General features: G+C 38.3%; 1 protein-coding gene across 3 annotated transcripts in view; it reads right to left on the bottom strand.

Annotated features, from left to right (window-relative positions):
- Positions 1-15,214, bottom strand: part of nsmfa (NMDA receptor synaptonuclear signaling and neuronal migration factor a) — a 42,932-nt gene that overhangs the window by 10,337 nt on the left and 17,381 nt on the right. For 2 of the 3 annotated variants that reach the window (XM_012917240.4, XM_076886407.1), the window contains exons 4-6: positions 14,459-14,525; positions 6,800-6,852; positions 403-533 (exon numbers count right to left, since the gene is read on the bottom strand). In XM_012917240.4, coding sequence (XP_012772694.1) covers positions 403-533; positions 6,800-6,852; positions 14,459-14,525 — 251 coding nt within the window. Of the gene's footprint in view, positions 1-402; positions 534-4,289; positions 4,380-6,799; positions 6,853-14,458; positions 14,526-15,214 lie in introns of all 3 variants that reach the window. The other variant, XM_076886406.1, reaches the window with a different exon arrangement.

Here is a 15,214-nt window from a genome sequence, read left to right as displayed (position 1 = left end):
ACTTTATGACCAAGGCGTACTCATGTTGATGATGGCTACAGCTCAAATCATCTCAAGCTGGTTTCTTGAACAGGGCAGTGACTTCATTTCACTCAAATGGCCTCCACAGCCAAAAATCATCAACCCAAATAAGCACATTTGGGATGTGGTGGCGATATGGGAGATTTGCATCAAAGATGTGCAGCCATTCAATCTACAGCAACATTGTGATGTGATCATGTCAACACTGATCAAGCTATCAAAGAAAAGTTTCAAACGGCTTGTTGTTTCAGTACCAATAAGCATGTAGGCAGTTACATGGTTAAAATAACTAATTCAGTTCCTTGTGAACAAAACCAACAGGACAGAAAACAATAACCAAGGATGATGCACCCATATAACGTTCCCTTATGGATCTCTTACCATGATTTTGGGAGGTATAAAGTCATCTCCCTCACATGCCAGCCTCTCCATCTCCCTTTCCTCCTCCCAGTCTATATTGTCGTCAAGACCTCCTTCATCCAGAGTGCCACAAGAGGTCTGCAGGTCTCCACCTGCAGAAAATGTAAGATAAAGAAGGTCTGAGATAATAGAGTGTAAGCAAGTTGTTGGAAGTTGGGTGAGAGGCAAGAAAGGTGACAGAGAAAGAGAAACTCGGGGAATGAAGGATGGATGTGTCCAGGAAGTGAAGCAAGGTGAGTGCGGGGGAGAGAGAAAGGATGGAGCTGTTAATGATGGCAATGGCATACAAAAATGACAGGTGGAATAGGAAAAAGCAGAGAGTAGCAAAAACAATGGGGAAAAAAAAGAAAATGACTGATGGGAAGCATAGCAGCAAGATTTCAGGTGTCAACTACAAAAAATGGGCTAGAAAAATCGAACTTAGTCTGGAGACCGGTTATTGTAAAGCAGGGACATGTTACAGGACACATATCGAGTACAATAATTATCCATATGTTTAATTAGTTCTAAAATTGTTGACTAAATATCCACGTACAAATGTTTGGTGGCCAGTGCTGTTACATGTCTCTTCTGATCAATGTCCAAAAATGGGCATATTAACCTTTCATTCTATTAAATTCTATATTGGACCTGTGTTACCACTGAAATGTGAAACACAGTATTGAATAATGCAATGCTGTAATGTTTGTTGGCCAAATAATTACCTGCCTGTTCACAAACAGAGGGATTTATTTATGTGATTTCAGATTATACTATAGTAACAAGGGGTTAATAGTTAATAACTGTAATGATGCTCACTCACATCTTTTCTCGGAAGGTTAAAATCTTCCATATTTATTAATACAGAAACACTTAGGCTCGTTCACACTGATCCACCCATGTTGTGGCTGAAACCTTTGTAGGTCCCAATATTTGGCTTGGTTTATTACATCTGAGATTTTTGTACCAGTGGACATTTGTTGGACATCAAGTCAGGCTTGTGTGTGTTTTGTCTATGTTGCTTGTTGTTTTGTTGACATGGTTTGATGTGAAATTTACGTTAACTGCACTAATGAGAGACACGAATATGCTCGCTCCTGAGCCGTGTTTCTTTGATGTGTGACCAGTTGGTATGGTATGAGACTATTGAAATGAAACAGCGTGAAAACTGAGGAAATGATAAACAAGACTGACATCAAAGTCTCCAGGAAACCGCCTGTGATTTAACACCACTCTTCCCCACAACAAAAAAAAAGCGAAAAATATGGGCTCAACCACACTTTTAAGCTGCAATAAACAACTCGTTAATCTTTCATTAGACTATGGAAGACAGAAAGACGATGAATGCAGTTTAGAATGATTCAAAGCCTTCCAGAAACACTGAGACACATACGCCTACAACAGTTGTAGGCGTATGACAGCTGACAGGGCTTGACTTAAGACACACACCATTTTTGAGGACGTACTCACAGAAAGAGAGAGCATCACAAAGTTGAAAAAGACCCACGGTCATACACAGACAGATGAACAGGGTCAGAGTCGACAGCAGAGACAGTCAGTTTGTACGTGTGAACGTGCGATTCTACGAGTGTCCACAGATTTGATTTTCCTGTGTTAGTTGGCCTTGAACTGCCAAAATCAGGAAGTGAGCTGTAAGACTGCAGCAACAAAATGTCATCTTATTTCAAGGGAGAGAGAGAGAGCGCGACAGCACTGTGACACGTACTGTCCATGAAATGTGACTTTCATTTTCAACTGACTACAAACAATGAAACAATGATAACCTTATGTGGATCTTATTAGGTCGCTTTTCAGTTCTGAATACTGGAAATCTTGAGATGATTGTGGTAAAAATGATTATTTGGGGATTTTTATAAAGACTTTAATACTGTAATATCATTTAGTAGGGTCTTATTTGTTTATTTCTCTACATTTTATTGCAAATGCAAAGTCTCTGACTGCATTCTTAAGGATTTGGTGGGTTGGCCATCACTGACCACTCAAAGAAAGCAGCGCTAGTTTATTTTCTGTTAAAGCTGTTTTAGTTCTATATCGGTGTGTCAAACATAAGGCAAAGGGCCTAGAATTGGCCCAGCAAAAGCTCCAATTTGGCCCATCGCATGGACTTACAATTGTATTTTCTTTGTTTTTACAGCTTTTACAACATTCATACTACATCAAAGTAACTGAGTAAAGGAAAAACTGTTTTTTTTTTTTACCTTTCTTTCTTCTGTTTTATAATTACACCCCTCAAATTTACACATTTATTTTCTTTACAACTTAAGCCCAAAGAGTAGTGCTGATGGATTACTTTGATTTATTCTGATTTACTCTTTCCTATACAGCACTTCTTTATCATGTAGAGAAACTGAGACATACTGTTGAAAATTCATTTTAATATCCAGGGATTAAATGTGTAGTCACACTCGACAGAAAGAGAACTTTCACTGCTATTAAATCGCAGCTACTCTCCTTTAGATGCTTGCTTTTTGATGAGATCTGGCAGATCTGGGAAAACAGCGTTTCGTTCCTATGCACCTTGTACAGGGAATACTTTACAGAAAGACCTCCATTTAACATGCCACTACCTATTGATGCATTCAAAAACATAATAAGGAAAGCAGTGAAGAAGACTTGTGGGCGTTTCTTTTGAGAAGCCATTTAATGTTTTATGTTATGGGTATTTTGACATTATGGACAATGTTGTGGATTTATATTTTATGTTTTATTTGTAGAATTATTATTTAGATGTTTTGGGTTGAGAGATTGTGATCTCAATGCGACTTCCTAATAAAATACAAGTAACACAAGGATACGTCTGATTTAGCCTCAGTCAACTCATACTCTTAAGTCAAAGTGTTGAATAGCAGACCTTTAGTGTTTCATGAGAAATGCTAAGTGGCTTTCAACTTCTTGTGAGTCACCTGAGTGTGGAAATTCATTAATGACAGGGCACGAAGCCAACTCAAGCTGTAATCAATCTGACAGTCAAAATGTGATTGCTCAAAGGGACGCATGGATGATTTCTGACCGCACACATAATGCACTGACCGAAATTTATTCTCACAATTTTCATTTCTGTTGTCCTGTCAGACTTAATTTGTGGTTAACATCTGTAATAGACACTCTTGCATATGGATGTCAGGTTGATATTTAATTTATGTTGTTGCCAGCTGATGGTGCTGGGAAGCAGCGTGACTTAATTTAAAATATGGACTCTTACAGAACCAGGTCAGGCTTTTTTTGTTTTGTTTTGTAAATGCTAGAAATAGAAACTGACAAAATTTATCAAGCAAAACATTCGCTGCTTGCAAGCATGTGCTAATAATATTTGTCTACGAGGTTTAAAACCTTTTTAAAAGGGAATGTTTTTGTGCTCATCTCACTTTGCTTAAATGCAAAGTTTTATGTCAACGTCCCAACATTCACGACTGCAAATTTTGCTACATACAAATTAAAAGTCACCTATTAGGTTTGTCCTTATTTTTCTTATCCAACTACAAGGTGGATGTCCATATTAAATGTTGCTTAAATGTAGTATATGCAGAAGTAATCTCTGTGACCCAAAGGGTCAGACTTGAAGCTACGCTGAAAGCTTGGTTTGCAAAGGTTCCCCCCCCCCCCCCCATTATCAAGGTGGGGTAAGTAATTTTAGCACAGATTTCCTTATATGTTAAAAAACTTGACTCTGGAAGCCCGATGAGAGAATGTTAAAACCTCCCTATTTAAGTGTTTGTAATCTGGTTAGCTTGAAAAACAACATTTTCTCTCTAACTATTTGCGTTTGCTCCCTGCAGCTGTCAGCAACTCTTTGTTGGTGTCTGTTTGTTTGTCGTTGTGTGCACATGTGTGAGACTGCGTAAACTCACTCTCTCTGGGTTCATGAGGAGAGTCATTCTTGACAGGGGTGGGATCACTCCAGGAACGGCTGAAACTCTTCGATCTACGTTCAGCGAATGCTAGTGCAGGCGGGGAGAGAGAAACCTGCAAACTGGCTGTTTCTGCTATACACTCACCATCTTCAACACATGAAAGCGCAAAGGTGGATGGAGGAAGTGCACAAATGTAGTGTAAATACGATGGCATCTCTCCTCTGCACAAACTGCCTACATGTACAAACGAACAAACACGTACTGTACAGTAGACAAACAGTCATCCTCTCCTCGCTCCAGTTTCTATATCCTACCAGCTTCACTGAGCTACTCTGCGATAAAATCTGTTCTGCTTTGAACAGTAATCACTGTGCTCTTAGAATATTTTTAGACTACTTGAAAGTGTTTGATACAGTTAATCAACAGTGGTCCTCAGGGCATCATATTTTTTGGCTTGTGTGGATTTTCAGGACGATGGGTCCTGACTAGGGATGGGTACCGGTATCGGTTCTGACATAAACGGTAGTAACCAGACCGAAAAGCAGCGCACATTTCAGTGCTTTATTTCGGTGCTTTTCTTTCCTGAGCTGTGATACACTTTAGATTCTCGCCAATCATTTTAGATTTCCGAGGATAGTAGGCGGGCCCAGGTACGTACGTTCTTGTAGAGCAGAGCTACAGATTAAAAATACCCAAGGCGAAGCGGTCAAAAGTCTGGCTGTACTTCACAGCAAAATATGCAAACTCAGCAGCCTGCAACAAGTGCTTTAAGCTGATACTGTGATACTGTGAAACTCTCAAAGGAGGTAACACCTCAAATCCGATGAAAAGCCGAGAAATGTGCCGTATTTGATAGCTTGCTGCAAGACCTCACGCTGTGCACATCTACTGCGGGTGTGGTGCCTCGGACCGGAGTTAGCAACATCCCCCAAAAACTGGAGGAGTAGAGTCCTGGCCCCTAGCCCTGCCAGTGTAGCAGAAATGATGACGGATGATGATGCAGCAGCAGCAGTTCTTCTCTGCGTGAGTAGCTAATTTACGTTGAGTAGGCTAACCACGTTATTACATTAATGCATGTAAGCTGAACTAGCAAACATCATCATAGCTACATGCGGCTGTCCTCTTGTTTGATGGCAGATACTCCCTTCACCCTGGCCAAAAAGGCTAAAATGACCAAAGAAAAAGTGGAAAACAGTTAAACATGAGAGGTGTTTGGCCAAAGTTTGTGGTTTTTCCATTGTTTAAGCACTGCTTCCAGCCAAGAATGATATCATATATGCCCCATAGCTGCAGAAAAGGCTGTGTGTGTTAGAAAAACACACACAGTGGAATAGTATCAGCCCGGATGTCAACGTTATTGAAGCAGTGTGGGATCAACTTGATAGAGAATGGAACAAAAGCAAACCAACATCCAAAGAAAAGCTTTGAATGTCCTTTACGAAAGCTGGAGAACTATTCCTGAAGACTACTTAAAGAAATTACAAGAAAGTTTTCCTAAGCAGCTCACTATGTGTTGAAGAATAAAGGTGGTCACACCAAATACTCTGTTTTTGCCTTATATATAAATGGAAACATATTTGCACATATTTCAATAAATCGTTGCGCCTTTTTCCTATTTTCTGAGCAAAATATAAAGAAATGAGGGATAGCTCAAGACTTTTGCACAGTACTGTAGGAATGTGAGATCACTTTCCCTTACAGACATCAGCATCAAGATTTGGGGATGTCATATATTTCTACAGTGAAAGAATCAGGAGATGGTGTCATGTTTAGGTTTTAGTAATGGCTTCAACAGAGACTTTAAAGATTCTTTGATTTTCATTTAAGAAAGATGGCTGTATTAATTTTGAACGTTCACATGGATTTATGAGTGCTGACAGAAATAAAAAGATCACCATTTTTAGCAGAGCACACTGTACGTGTTTTCTTTGTACTTCCATATTTTCTAAAATCATAAAAGACAATAAAACTCTGGATGAGTCAATCCAATCTATCAAGTTTCTTGAAAGGTTGCAGTCACAGGAGTCTAAGATCTCATTTGTCTCACAGACCCGTCTCAGTGATGCCCCGCTCACTATTTTTAAAAAGAAAAACACACACTTTTCAATCACCGCAACCCATTGCCTCATTTTTTGCCTTTTTAAAAGTATGTAATTTATTTTTGTGTGTGCTTTACGACAAAAACAACCAAAAAAAACAAACATTTAAAGTGCTGCAACTAGAAAGCACGTACTGTGCACAGAGACACACACACACACATAAATACACATGCACAGTCATATCGCTGACTTATCAAACACGCACTGATCAATATATAATCTTCAAAGAGAGACAATATGCTGATTTAAAAAAAAAAAAATCCCAGCAAAGCAGCAGCAGTGCTTGGTGCCACACACACAGGCGAGAACACGCCAAAATAAACAGGAAAACAAAACACTTGTGATGGCGGGGTGAAGAACATCACAGTCAATTTGAGCAAACATATCAACCACACACATCTGACTCACTCTGTGCTTTAAGCCTTCTGCTGCCCACCATCCGAAGATGCTTCCGGAAGTTCCTGTGGGTAGCAAAATCAAAGCGGAGGAGGGATAACAGAGGACAGAGGAAGGACCAAAATGTAAAGAAGAGAAAGGGGAAGCGGTGGGTGGGGAGAAAAAAAGTCAGGCAACACACAAAAACACACACATTAGTGTCACGCATCTATTTATAACAGAGGTTTGAAAAAAGAGCTAATTAGGTAAATATATATTCATTTACTTGTCAGCGTGAGTGGTCAAAACAGTGCTGTGGGAGTAATGTGGGCTACCACATGGTGACAATACCTCTTTTTATGCTTTTTTTTTTTTAGATTGTTGAAACGCACAAGATTATAATGCAACAGCAGCCAGAAGGGAAACCCTGCTCAGCTCTCATCTGAACAAGACATTAAAGCTTCAGAAGTAGCTTTTTTTGGTCAAGTTAGCATAGACCTAGTGAACAATTTATGGAATAATGTCCATGACATATATTGACCATGTCTAAAGTCTTTAGGAAATACTCCTCCTCTGCAACCAGTGTGTGATTGGTGCAAAAATGGTTTTTACTCAGTCCGGTTTATCAATATTAGTGGTGGAGTTTGTTAACAAGTTTAAAGCAAAAAATCAAATAAATAAAAACACAAATCAGACTAAAATTATAGCACATGAAAAGACAAGAAACTCAGATATTTCAGGTAATACTGAACTAAATGGGCAACACACTTGCATAGTACACACAGCAGGGACATTGCTAACCCTAACACTGAAAAGAAAGAAGGATGATAGTTATGCATCTATTTTAAAAGGTTCACCATAAAATGCTTAAAAAGGTACATACTTTCATGAAACTATAGATAAAGGACATAAACGCGTGCTTTATATATTATAAAAACTGTGGTATGAGTCAGAGTGTGGCTTTCAAAGAATTTGCCAAATGAGTTGTCAATCAAATGTCATATTAAATAACCAGAGATACACATATTTGATATTTAAACTGTCTTGTACACTGAAACATAATGTGTGACTGGTGTTGGTTTTGACCCATCTAAAACCAGATCATACACACATAAACGTTCATACTAGCCTATGAGTAAGTAAATATTGGAGATGTTGCATTACCATGCACTGTTTGGAAGCGTTTAATCTTCTTAATAGCAGCAAAGTATTATGGTTTGTGTAGACTTTGTGGGTGACTTGCTGCCTGATCCTGACATAATGTTCTATGCAAGAGTCCCAGATAAACATCCTTTTATCTTTCTGAGCTCCTCCCATGTCCCCTCTACACTCAGTGTTGATTCACTAAGCTACCAGTCAACACTCATTATTAATGGTCTCAGCGTGTGGTTGTGTGTGGGGAAATATATGCGTGATTGTCTGTTGGTAAAGCCTATAAATATAGAAGCAGCAGAAAGGGGAAAGAAGTCTTTAGAGTCTTCTTTCCCTTGATTTACTTCTTTAATAATGTCAGGAGAATAACTTATTCATGGTTTGATTTTGCATGTTTGTACAGCTAACTTCATCATCTAGATCTAGTGTAACATGGTCTAAATTAGAAATTAAATATAGTGCATATACTTATCACAGAAAAACTATTTTGTTTCCTTTAGTCCTAGATTATTAAAATGATATGTGGTTCATTATTGCAGTAGTAAACTGTAAAATTTGCAGACTAAATTGCTGATTAAATGAGCAGAAACATAATCACACCACCTAGTTAAATAAGTGGAAAATGAATAGATGCTATCACACCTGCAGTGTCTTAATTTTGCGCAGACAACAGGGATGAAAATCACAGATATAAAGTGAACACTTTTTTTAGTAATGATTATGGAAAGGACTTCCTGGCTTTGTTTTTCCCTGTGTTTTGGAAGTAACACTAGACTCTTATGGCATTTTTAACGTCTATATATTTTTGATATTTTTGCTATAACACATAATAATGATGCAGTTTTAGTTCAGTTAATAGTGAAAGTGAATGTGGAGAATTTCACGCAATAAAAATCAGATTCGCTGTCTCTTATAAAAAGAAGATGGGTCAGACTGCTCTGCTCAGACACCTGTGGCTGTGTGGCCATGTTATACACATATTCAGAGCTAGTAGTAGAAAGAAAACAGAGCGTTTAGAACCGTCTCAGATGTCTATCTATCGATCTGTCTGCTTAACGAAACAAAAAATATAGAGAAAATAAGGAACGGTATAAAAAAGCCCACGTAAACAAGCCACAAAGCAGCTGTAATAACTCAGAGAATTCAAGAGTGAAAGTAAAAATTGGAGTGATTAGGCATTGAAATGGTTCCTTCACTTTTCCTTGCTTTTGTTTATAGTTTTATCTTCATTATTATTATCTCATAATATAACAAACAAAGTGGAAAAATTTGCATTGAATCCACTGCTTTCACTGGTTTTTAACAGAAACCCTGCGTGAAAATTGCCTTGTTATACGAATAATTCTTTTGTGCTGTGGTAGAGACCAGATTTACCCTAATGTGAATACATTTTTAAATTCTGTTTATATCAGCAGACTGTGATATGGATGATTATTTAGAGTTCACCGTGGGCAAGAAAATACAATAAATCCCATTCTTAAGCCAGCACCACTGCAACATCTCCATACAGAAGCTTTCACTGAGCTGTTTCAGAGTTACAGAAAGGAAATGATGAAGAACAAAGTCAATCACAAAGAGTATTGTGTCATCAAGAGATTTCATGTCTCATTTATAAAATATATAATGTTCCCTGTCCACAAAGCAGGCATTTTCTAATGCATTCACTTTGAGGTTGGTTTTGTTTTTGATCTGTTTCTGTTGTTCAAATACCCAGTTAGAGTGGATAAAAAGCCACAATGGAGAAAGAAAAATAAACATGCATTTTAATATTTTGACAGCCTTAGGGTAAAGAAAGCCTCAATGTGCTAAAATCCATATTTTTAGAATAACACTTTGAGACAGACACAGGATGGATTTTTGTGTGTTTTAGAGGTAAACTGCCCCCAAAAGTTTGTTCTGCAGTTTATTTTCCCTTGTGCTCAAATCACACATTTCGATGAAACAACACGCAGCTTTAATGACATTGGCACTGCAGATGGATAACACTCAGATGTCAAAGGAATGTACTGCCTCGTGTCGCAGACGCCATCTGCCCCTGTGTGACAGAGTATCAGGGCCCGGGTGAAACAGGTTCTGAACTTGCAACTAAAGTCATTTCTCCATGTTGCAGAATCAAAATTTTTGAGGTAAATAAACACATATTTATAAAAACAATATCATCATATTTAAAATGTAGCTCTAATAAAGCAGCCTGTGGTGTACTACAGATTTAAATGCTTAGGTGCTTGCAACTATACAAAATATTTCTCAAATTAATTCAGACAAATTGCATACAACTTATCTACAAAAACAAAAATAAGTTGTCCATGTAGCATATCTTCAATTTTCCAGCCTTACACTGGAATAAAAGTTTGATTCATTCTGGCTTTGAAATTGGGGCATTGTGAGGCGATCCTTTTCTGGTTCTTTTAAAACCTGATGTCCTCACACCTCGTGTGCCATGTTCCAACTATTTGGCTTACACAGATTAGATATGGCTGTAAATAAGCAATAACAGAACCATAGCCAGAAATGAGCGCCAAAAACTGTGCCTGAGGAGGGGGGGGGGGGATGCTTCGTACCTCTGGATGACTTCTGCTGACTCCTGCTCCCTCTCTCTCCTTTTTCTCTGCACAAATCCCCGGAAAGCCCTGCCATGATGTGGCACAGTATTAAAGGGATGAGAGAGGGAGAGTGCTGGCATAGTGAGGGGTAGGACAGTGCAGGGAGGCTGATGCCACGGCTTTGAGCTGCAGGGGTTTTTGGGCTATAAAGAGGATGCTGTTGTAGGTAGACAGCAGATAGCTTTGACTAAAAAGACCAGCAAGGTAAATAACCCCATGTGCCAGTTTGCATCTATAATAATCCATCATCCCATAGAAATGAGTATCTTGTCACCTTAAGTGACTTTTCAAGTGTTACACTTTTCAATTCTTAAAGAAATAGTTTGTTTTGGGGGGAATTTTATACTTTTTTACTTTTTGTACCATCCCAGAATCAGTTCCGCTTTGCTTCTAGTGCACCCTTCTTTGCATTTTAATGTTATGTTGAGTTTGGAGTATACACTATACTTAAATCAGCTCTTGCAGGTATGTGAACTCAAAAAGCAGCTACACTCAAATACATGCACGTTCTTCAGTACTTTGGGTATTTATTCACAACATGAGGTACATCAATTTTTAATGGAAACATTTCTTGACATTAAAACTATCTTCCCCTAGCAAGACCTCTTAGAAAAGAAGGATTTTTCTTTTTGTGGAGGCATGCCATTCGTTCATATGAACTACTGAGAAACTTGAGTGTGTTCTGACTAGCAGAAAGTCATACCACTGGGCTCACACTGGACTTCCATGTGTCAAAGTACAAACGTGGTGTGAAATGTACCACTTTCAATGTGCGATTATGTCTTCAACAGTCTTAATTGTCATTTGAAAGTGTGACCCAACAATTCTGTGAAACTGATTAACATTTGTCCAAATCAGAGTTTTAGCTAGACTACCTTTAACCAGTGATACCCCACTGTGGGCACTTCACATTCTGCTCGAGTAAATAAAAATGAATGAGTAAAATCCCCCTCAAATAACATGCCCATTTAATGAAGAGGTGTGGCTTTACTTTCTATGTTTGGGAAAGAAATCCCATTTTAAGAAAACAAAAAAACAAACCCCAAAACAATATTGTGTTAATCCACTTCCACCAGACTGGCACTTCATGGCACCTCAGCCATAAAACTGGTCAGAAGTATCTCCAATTTTAGCTAGTTTACCTAGTCAAGTATTGATAATACAAAACAACAGAGTTGATCTTGGATATGTTATTTACAGGTTTTTAGAAATAGCACAGAGTCACATGAAAATGAAAGTTTTCAAAGGTCTCTATGCTGCCCTTTTAAAAGCTAAGTACACCCCAATGACTCAAAGGAGTTGTGGAGGAATTTTGGCCCATTCTTCTTTGCGAGGTTGCTTTAGTTCGTTATGGTTACCAGCCATTTGTTTTTGCACAGCTCTCTAAAGTGCTACCACAACATTGCTACTTACTTTGCCTGGGATGATTATCTTGTTGCATGAACTAAATTTGGCTAAGGTTTAGCTCTAGGACACGTGGCCTAACATCTAGAACACTGGTTTACTGATGAGTTCATGGTCAACTCAGTGAGTGCAAGATGCCCAGGTCCTGTTGCAAAAATCATCTTCCCTGCACCACCATGCTTGACAGTTGCTATGAGGTGTTTTTGCTGGTATGTTGTGTTTGGTTTTCACCAACATGTGCCACGTGCCACTGTGCATTATGGCAAAACATCTCAAGAGTCAAACCTAGGCCTGCTGCCATGGCAACTCTTCCAACAAGCCATACTAGTTCAATCTTTTTCTAATTGTACTTTCATGAACTTTGACATGTAACACGCTAACAAGTCTAATTAACTGATTAATCTAATTGTGATTAACAGCACTTTCCTGCTACTTACCTCCTTGATTTCTATGGAAACAGTAAGGGTGTACATAGATTTTCATAGACTACACAGATATCTTTGAAAACTTTCTCTCTCAAATGATGATATATTTAATCATACATACTGTTTAGTACAATCAGTTAATTTGGGGTTTTTATATTTTTATAACAAATACTGACATCAGGACTGAATACCTTTGTGCTTACAACTGAAGAGTGGACTGTTTAATAAAAACCTGACATGTTTTCAGTGTTAAGTAGCAGCTCGGATTAGCTGGGCTTAGTTAGTCACAGTGTGTTGCAGCAGGAAGGGGTATGTAGTATGAAATGTTAAGGTTCTGGCTTGGTTAAGCAGTGTTAATATGTTAGCATTTATCTTATCGCTGAAGCTAGTTAGGAAGCTTTTGCACACAGCACATTTCTTACAGGCTATTTATCTATCAAAGTTTTATGGAACTTACTGAATACAGCCAAAAGTTGCATTTTACTGGAAGACACTTGGATTGAATTTTTGCACTATAAATACTTGTTCTTGTACTTATGAAATCTCTCAGACACATTTAGTTCCAAACATGGCTGAAGTCAGCCAGCACAGATTTAGTGATAATTAGGAAGGCTGTGAAGAAGGATTAGAGCACCAACATAACTAACACAAATATCTTAAATGGCCAAAGTCCCTCTATTGCTGTGACCTAGACGAGTGTGTGCGTGCCAAACTGGTAAAACTGCAGGGCGCATGTGAGCTGCCAGGGTTTAGGTCAGCCAACGCACAGACATTTTCTGTACTTGAGCTTGGCAGGCTTACTCAGCAGCACTGGATTACACCGGACTTCCCTTCTGTCACATTTTTACATGAATTAACATTATTTGTGCTGACTGCGCTTTATAGTTGTTCAGAGAGCTAAACACGCAATATTAAATGTATTTCAGTTTTCATATTATTTGAGAGCACTGCGCTACATCCTGCTTGGTTCTCTCTTGTAATGATTTATTTTCTTTAACTCAGCGCAACAAGCAGCCCGATGATGAAGGTTAAATGATAGCATCTAAGTTAAGGAACAGCAGTTAAGGACGAGGGATTTAGATGAGGAAAAAAGAAATCAGGCAGGGAACAATACTCACGAGATCCTGTTTGATGGTCCCAAGATTAATTAGCATGCAAGAAGAGAAGCAAGAAAGAAGAAGAAACAGTTAAGGCACCAGAGAGCACTGAGTCTCAGAGAGGCAAAGAACAGAATCAGAATGAGACAGAGGAAGTTTATGTTTAATCTCCATGTGTAAAAACGAATAAAGTAAAGCCATATTAGTGCCGTAGGTTTGCATTTAATTATAGAATCAAACAGCTTTTGCGGGATATGTGGTTGAGTGTGACTTTGGGCTCAACAGATGGTGCAACAAGCATCTAATACAAGGTGAAAGGCGAAAACACAAAGTGAATGACTTAAAAAGAGGTAAAATGACAGTGAAGGGGAGAAACAGTTTGCTGGAAACGGTGGGAGATTCTGCATATTTTAATCAGAAGTTGTGACAGTAGAAATATTCTGCAACTGCAGGTGTTTTTGAGAGATAAATTCATGCACTTACACAAATAGGTGCACGCGTTTTTATTCAAACGTGCTGACTAATATTCCAGCTCGAATGCACATGCAGCATTGATTTTACGGCCCTCAAAAGGGGTGTTTTCAGGTTTTCGTGTAGACTAGTAATATGGACAACGATAAATATGATGATGCATATGAGATGAGAGTGATCAGTCTAAGCATTTCTTTTATTCTTCTTTGAAGAAAAACTTGCAGCTGATTACATTTTAACCAAAAGGAAATGTGAGAATTAACAAAATAGTCACTATGATGGATGTCCTCCTTAAGCAAAACTTATAATAGTTTGCAAGTTGATTTTTAAACTTGCTCACGGGGAAGTCAATGGCAGCCTAGAAGATAATAAATCAATTAGAAAATCCTTAATGTTAAGTATGCCAGTAATGGTCTGTTTCTAGGCAGTTGTATAAGACATTGCCACGGTACGTTTACTCTGACCTTTCAAACAGCAGATCTGGCATAATTGTGACTGTGCATGTTTGTGTACGTGTGTGCACAGGAACTGGACACTCACGCCTGCATGGTTGTTGTAGCAGTTTGAAAGGTGAACATATTTTCCTTGGGGAACCAGTTGGTGTCCTCTGCAATTAGAGAGAAAAATGAGGTTTCCGAGTTTAATAGACAGAGAAAAATAGACCATATTGGCAAATGTCGTAGTAAATTTATTGGAAATATGAAATCACAAAACCAGCACCAGCACTTCACAGTCCAGCACTCCACAAATGGAGAGAGGGAGACACAAAGGAAGAGACAGCAGAGGAAAGAGACGGGCAGACGAAGAGTCAAAAATACAGATCACCACGTTACAACATCAAACTCTCGATCCCCTCCAGACCTGAGAAGAAATAGATTTGAAGTAATAAATATAATATTAGCTTATTTTAATGCAGGCATCCGTTATTTTTGTTTTGTTTCCTTAGACTGATAAACACTGATAGCAATAAGTGTTATTTCTTGACATTTTATGAAGGGCTTATTTGTTACTTGTTTTATACTCAGGTATTATAAATAGAGTTTATATGGAATCTTAAGTTTAAAAAAAAGTAATCTGATGGAGAAGATTTTCGTGAAAACTACCAAAGGTGTGTTTTACTAGTGATTTTATAACCTACATTTGCACTATTTTTCATCACTATAACATCCTTCATTCACTCGTCCATTTTCTTAACTATTCATCAAACCACACACCAAGCTGGAATCACCAATTAACTTAACAAGCATGTCTTTGGACTTTGGATACAAACCCATGTAGGCACAGGGGGAACATCAA

Source organism: Maylandia zebra, linkage group LG7, assembly GCF_041146795.1.
Source record: "Maylandia zebra isolate NMK-2024a linkage group LG7, Mzebra_GT3a, whole genome shotgun sequence".
In the NCBI taxonomy this organism is placed as follows: domain Eukaryota; kingdom Metazoa; phylum Chordata; class Actinopteri; order Cichliformes; family Cichlidae; genus Maylandia; species Maylandia zebra.
Note: the sequence above shows the minus strand (reverse complement) of the source record. Positions and strands in the feature narration are given on the sequence as shown.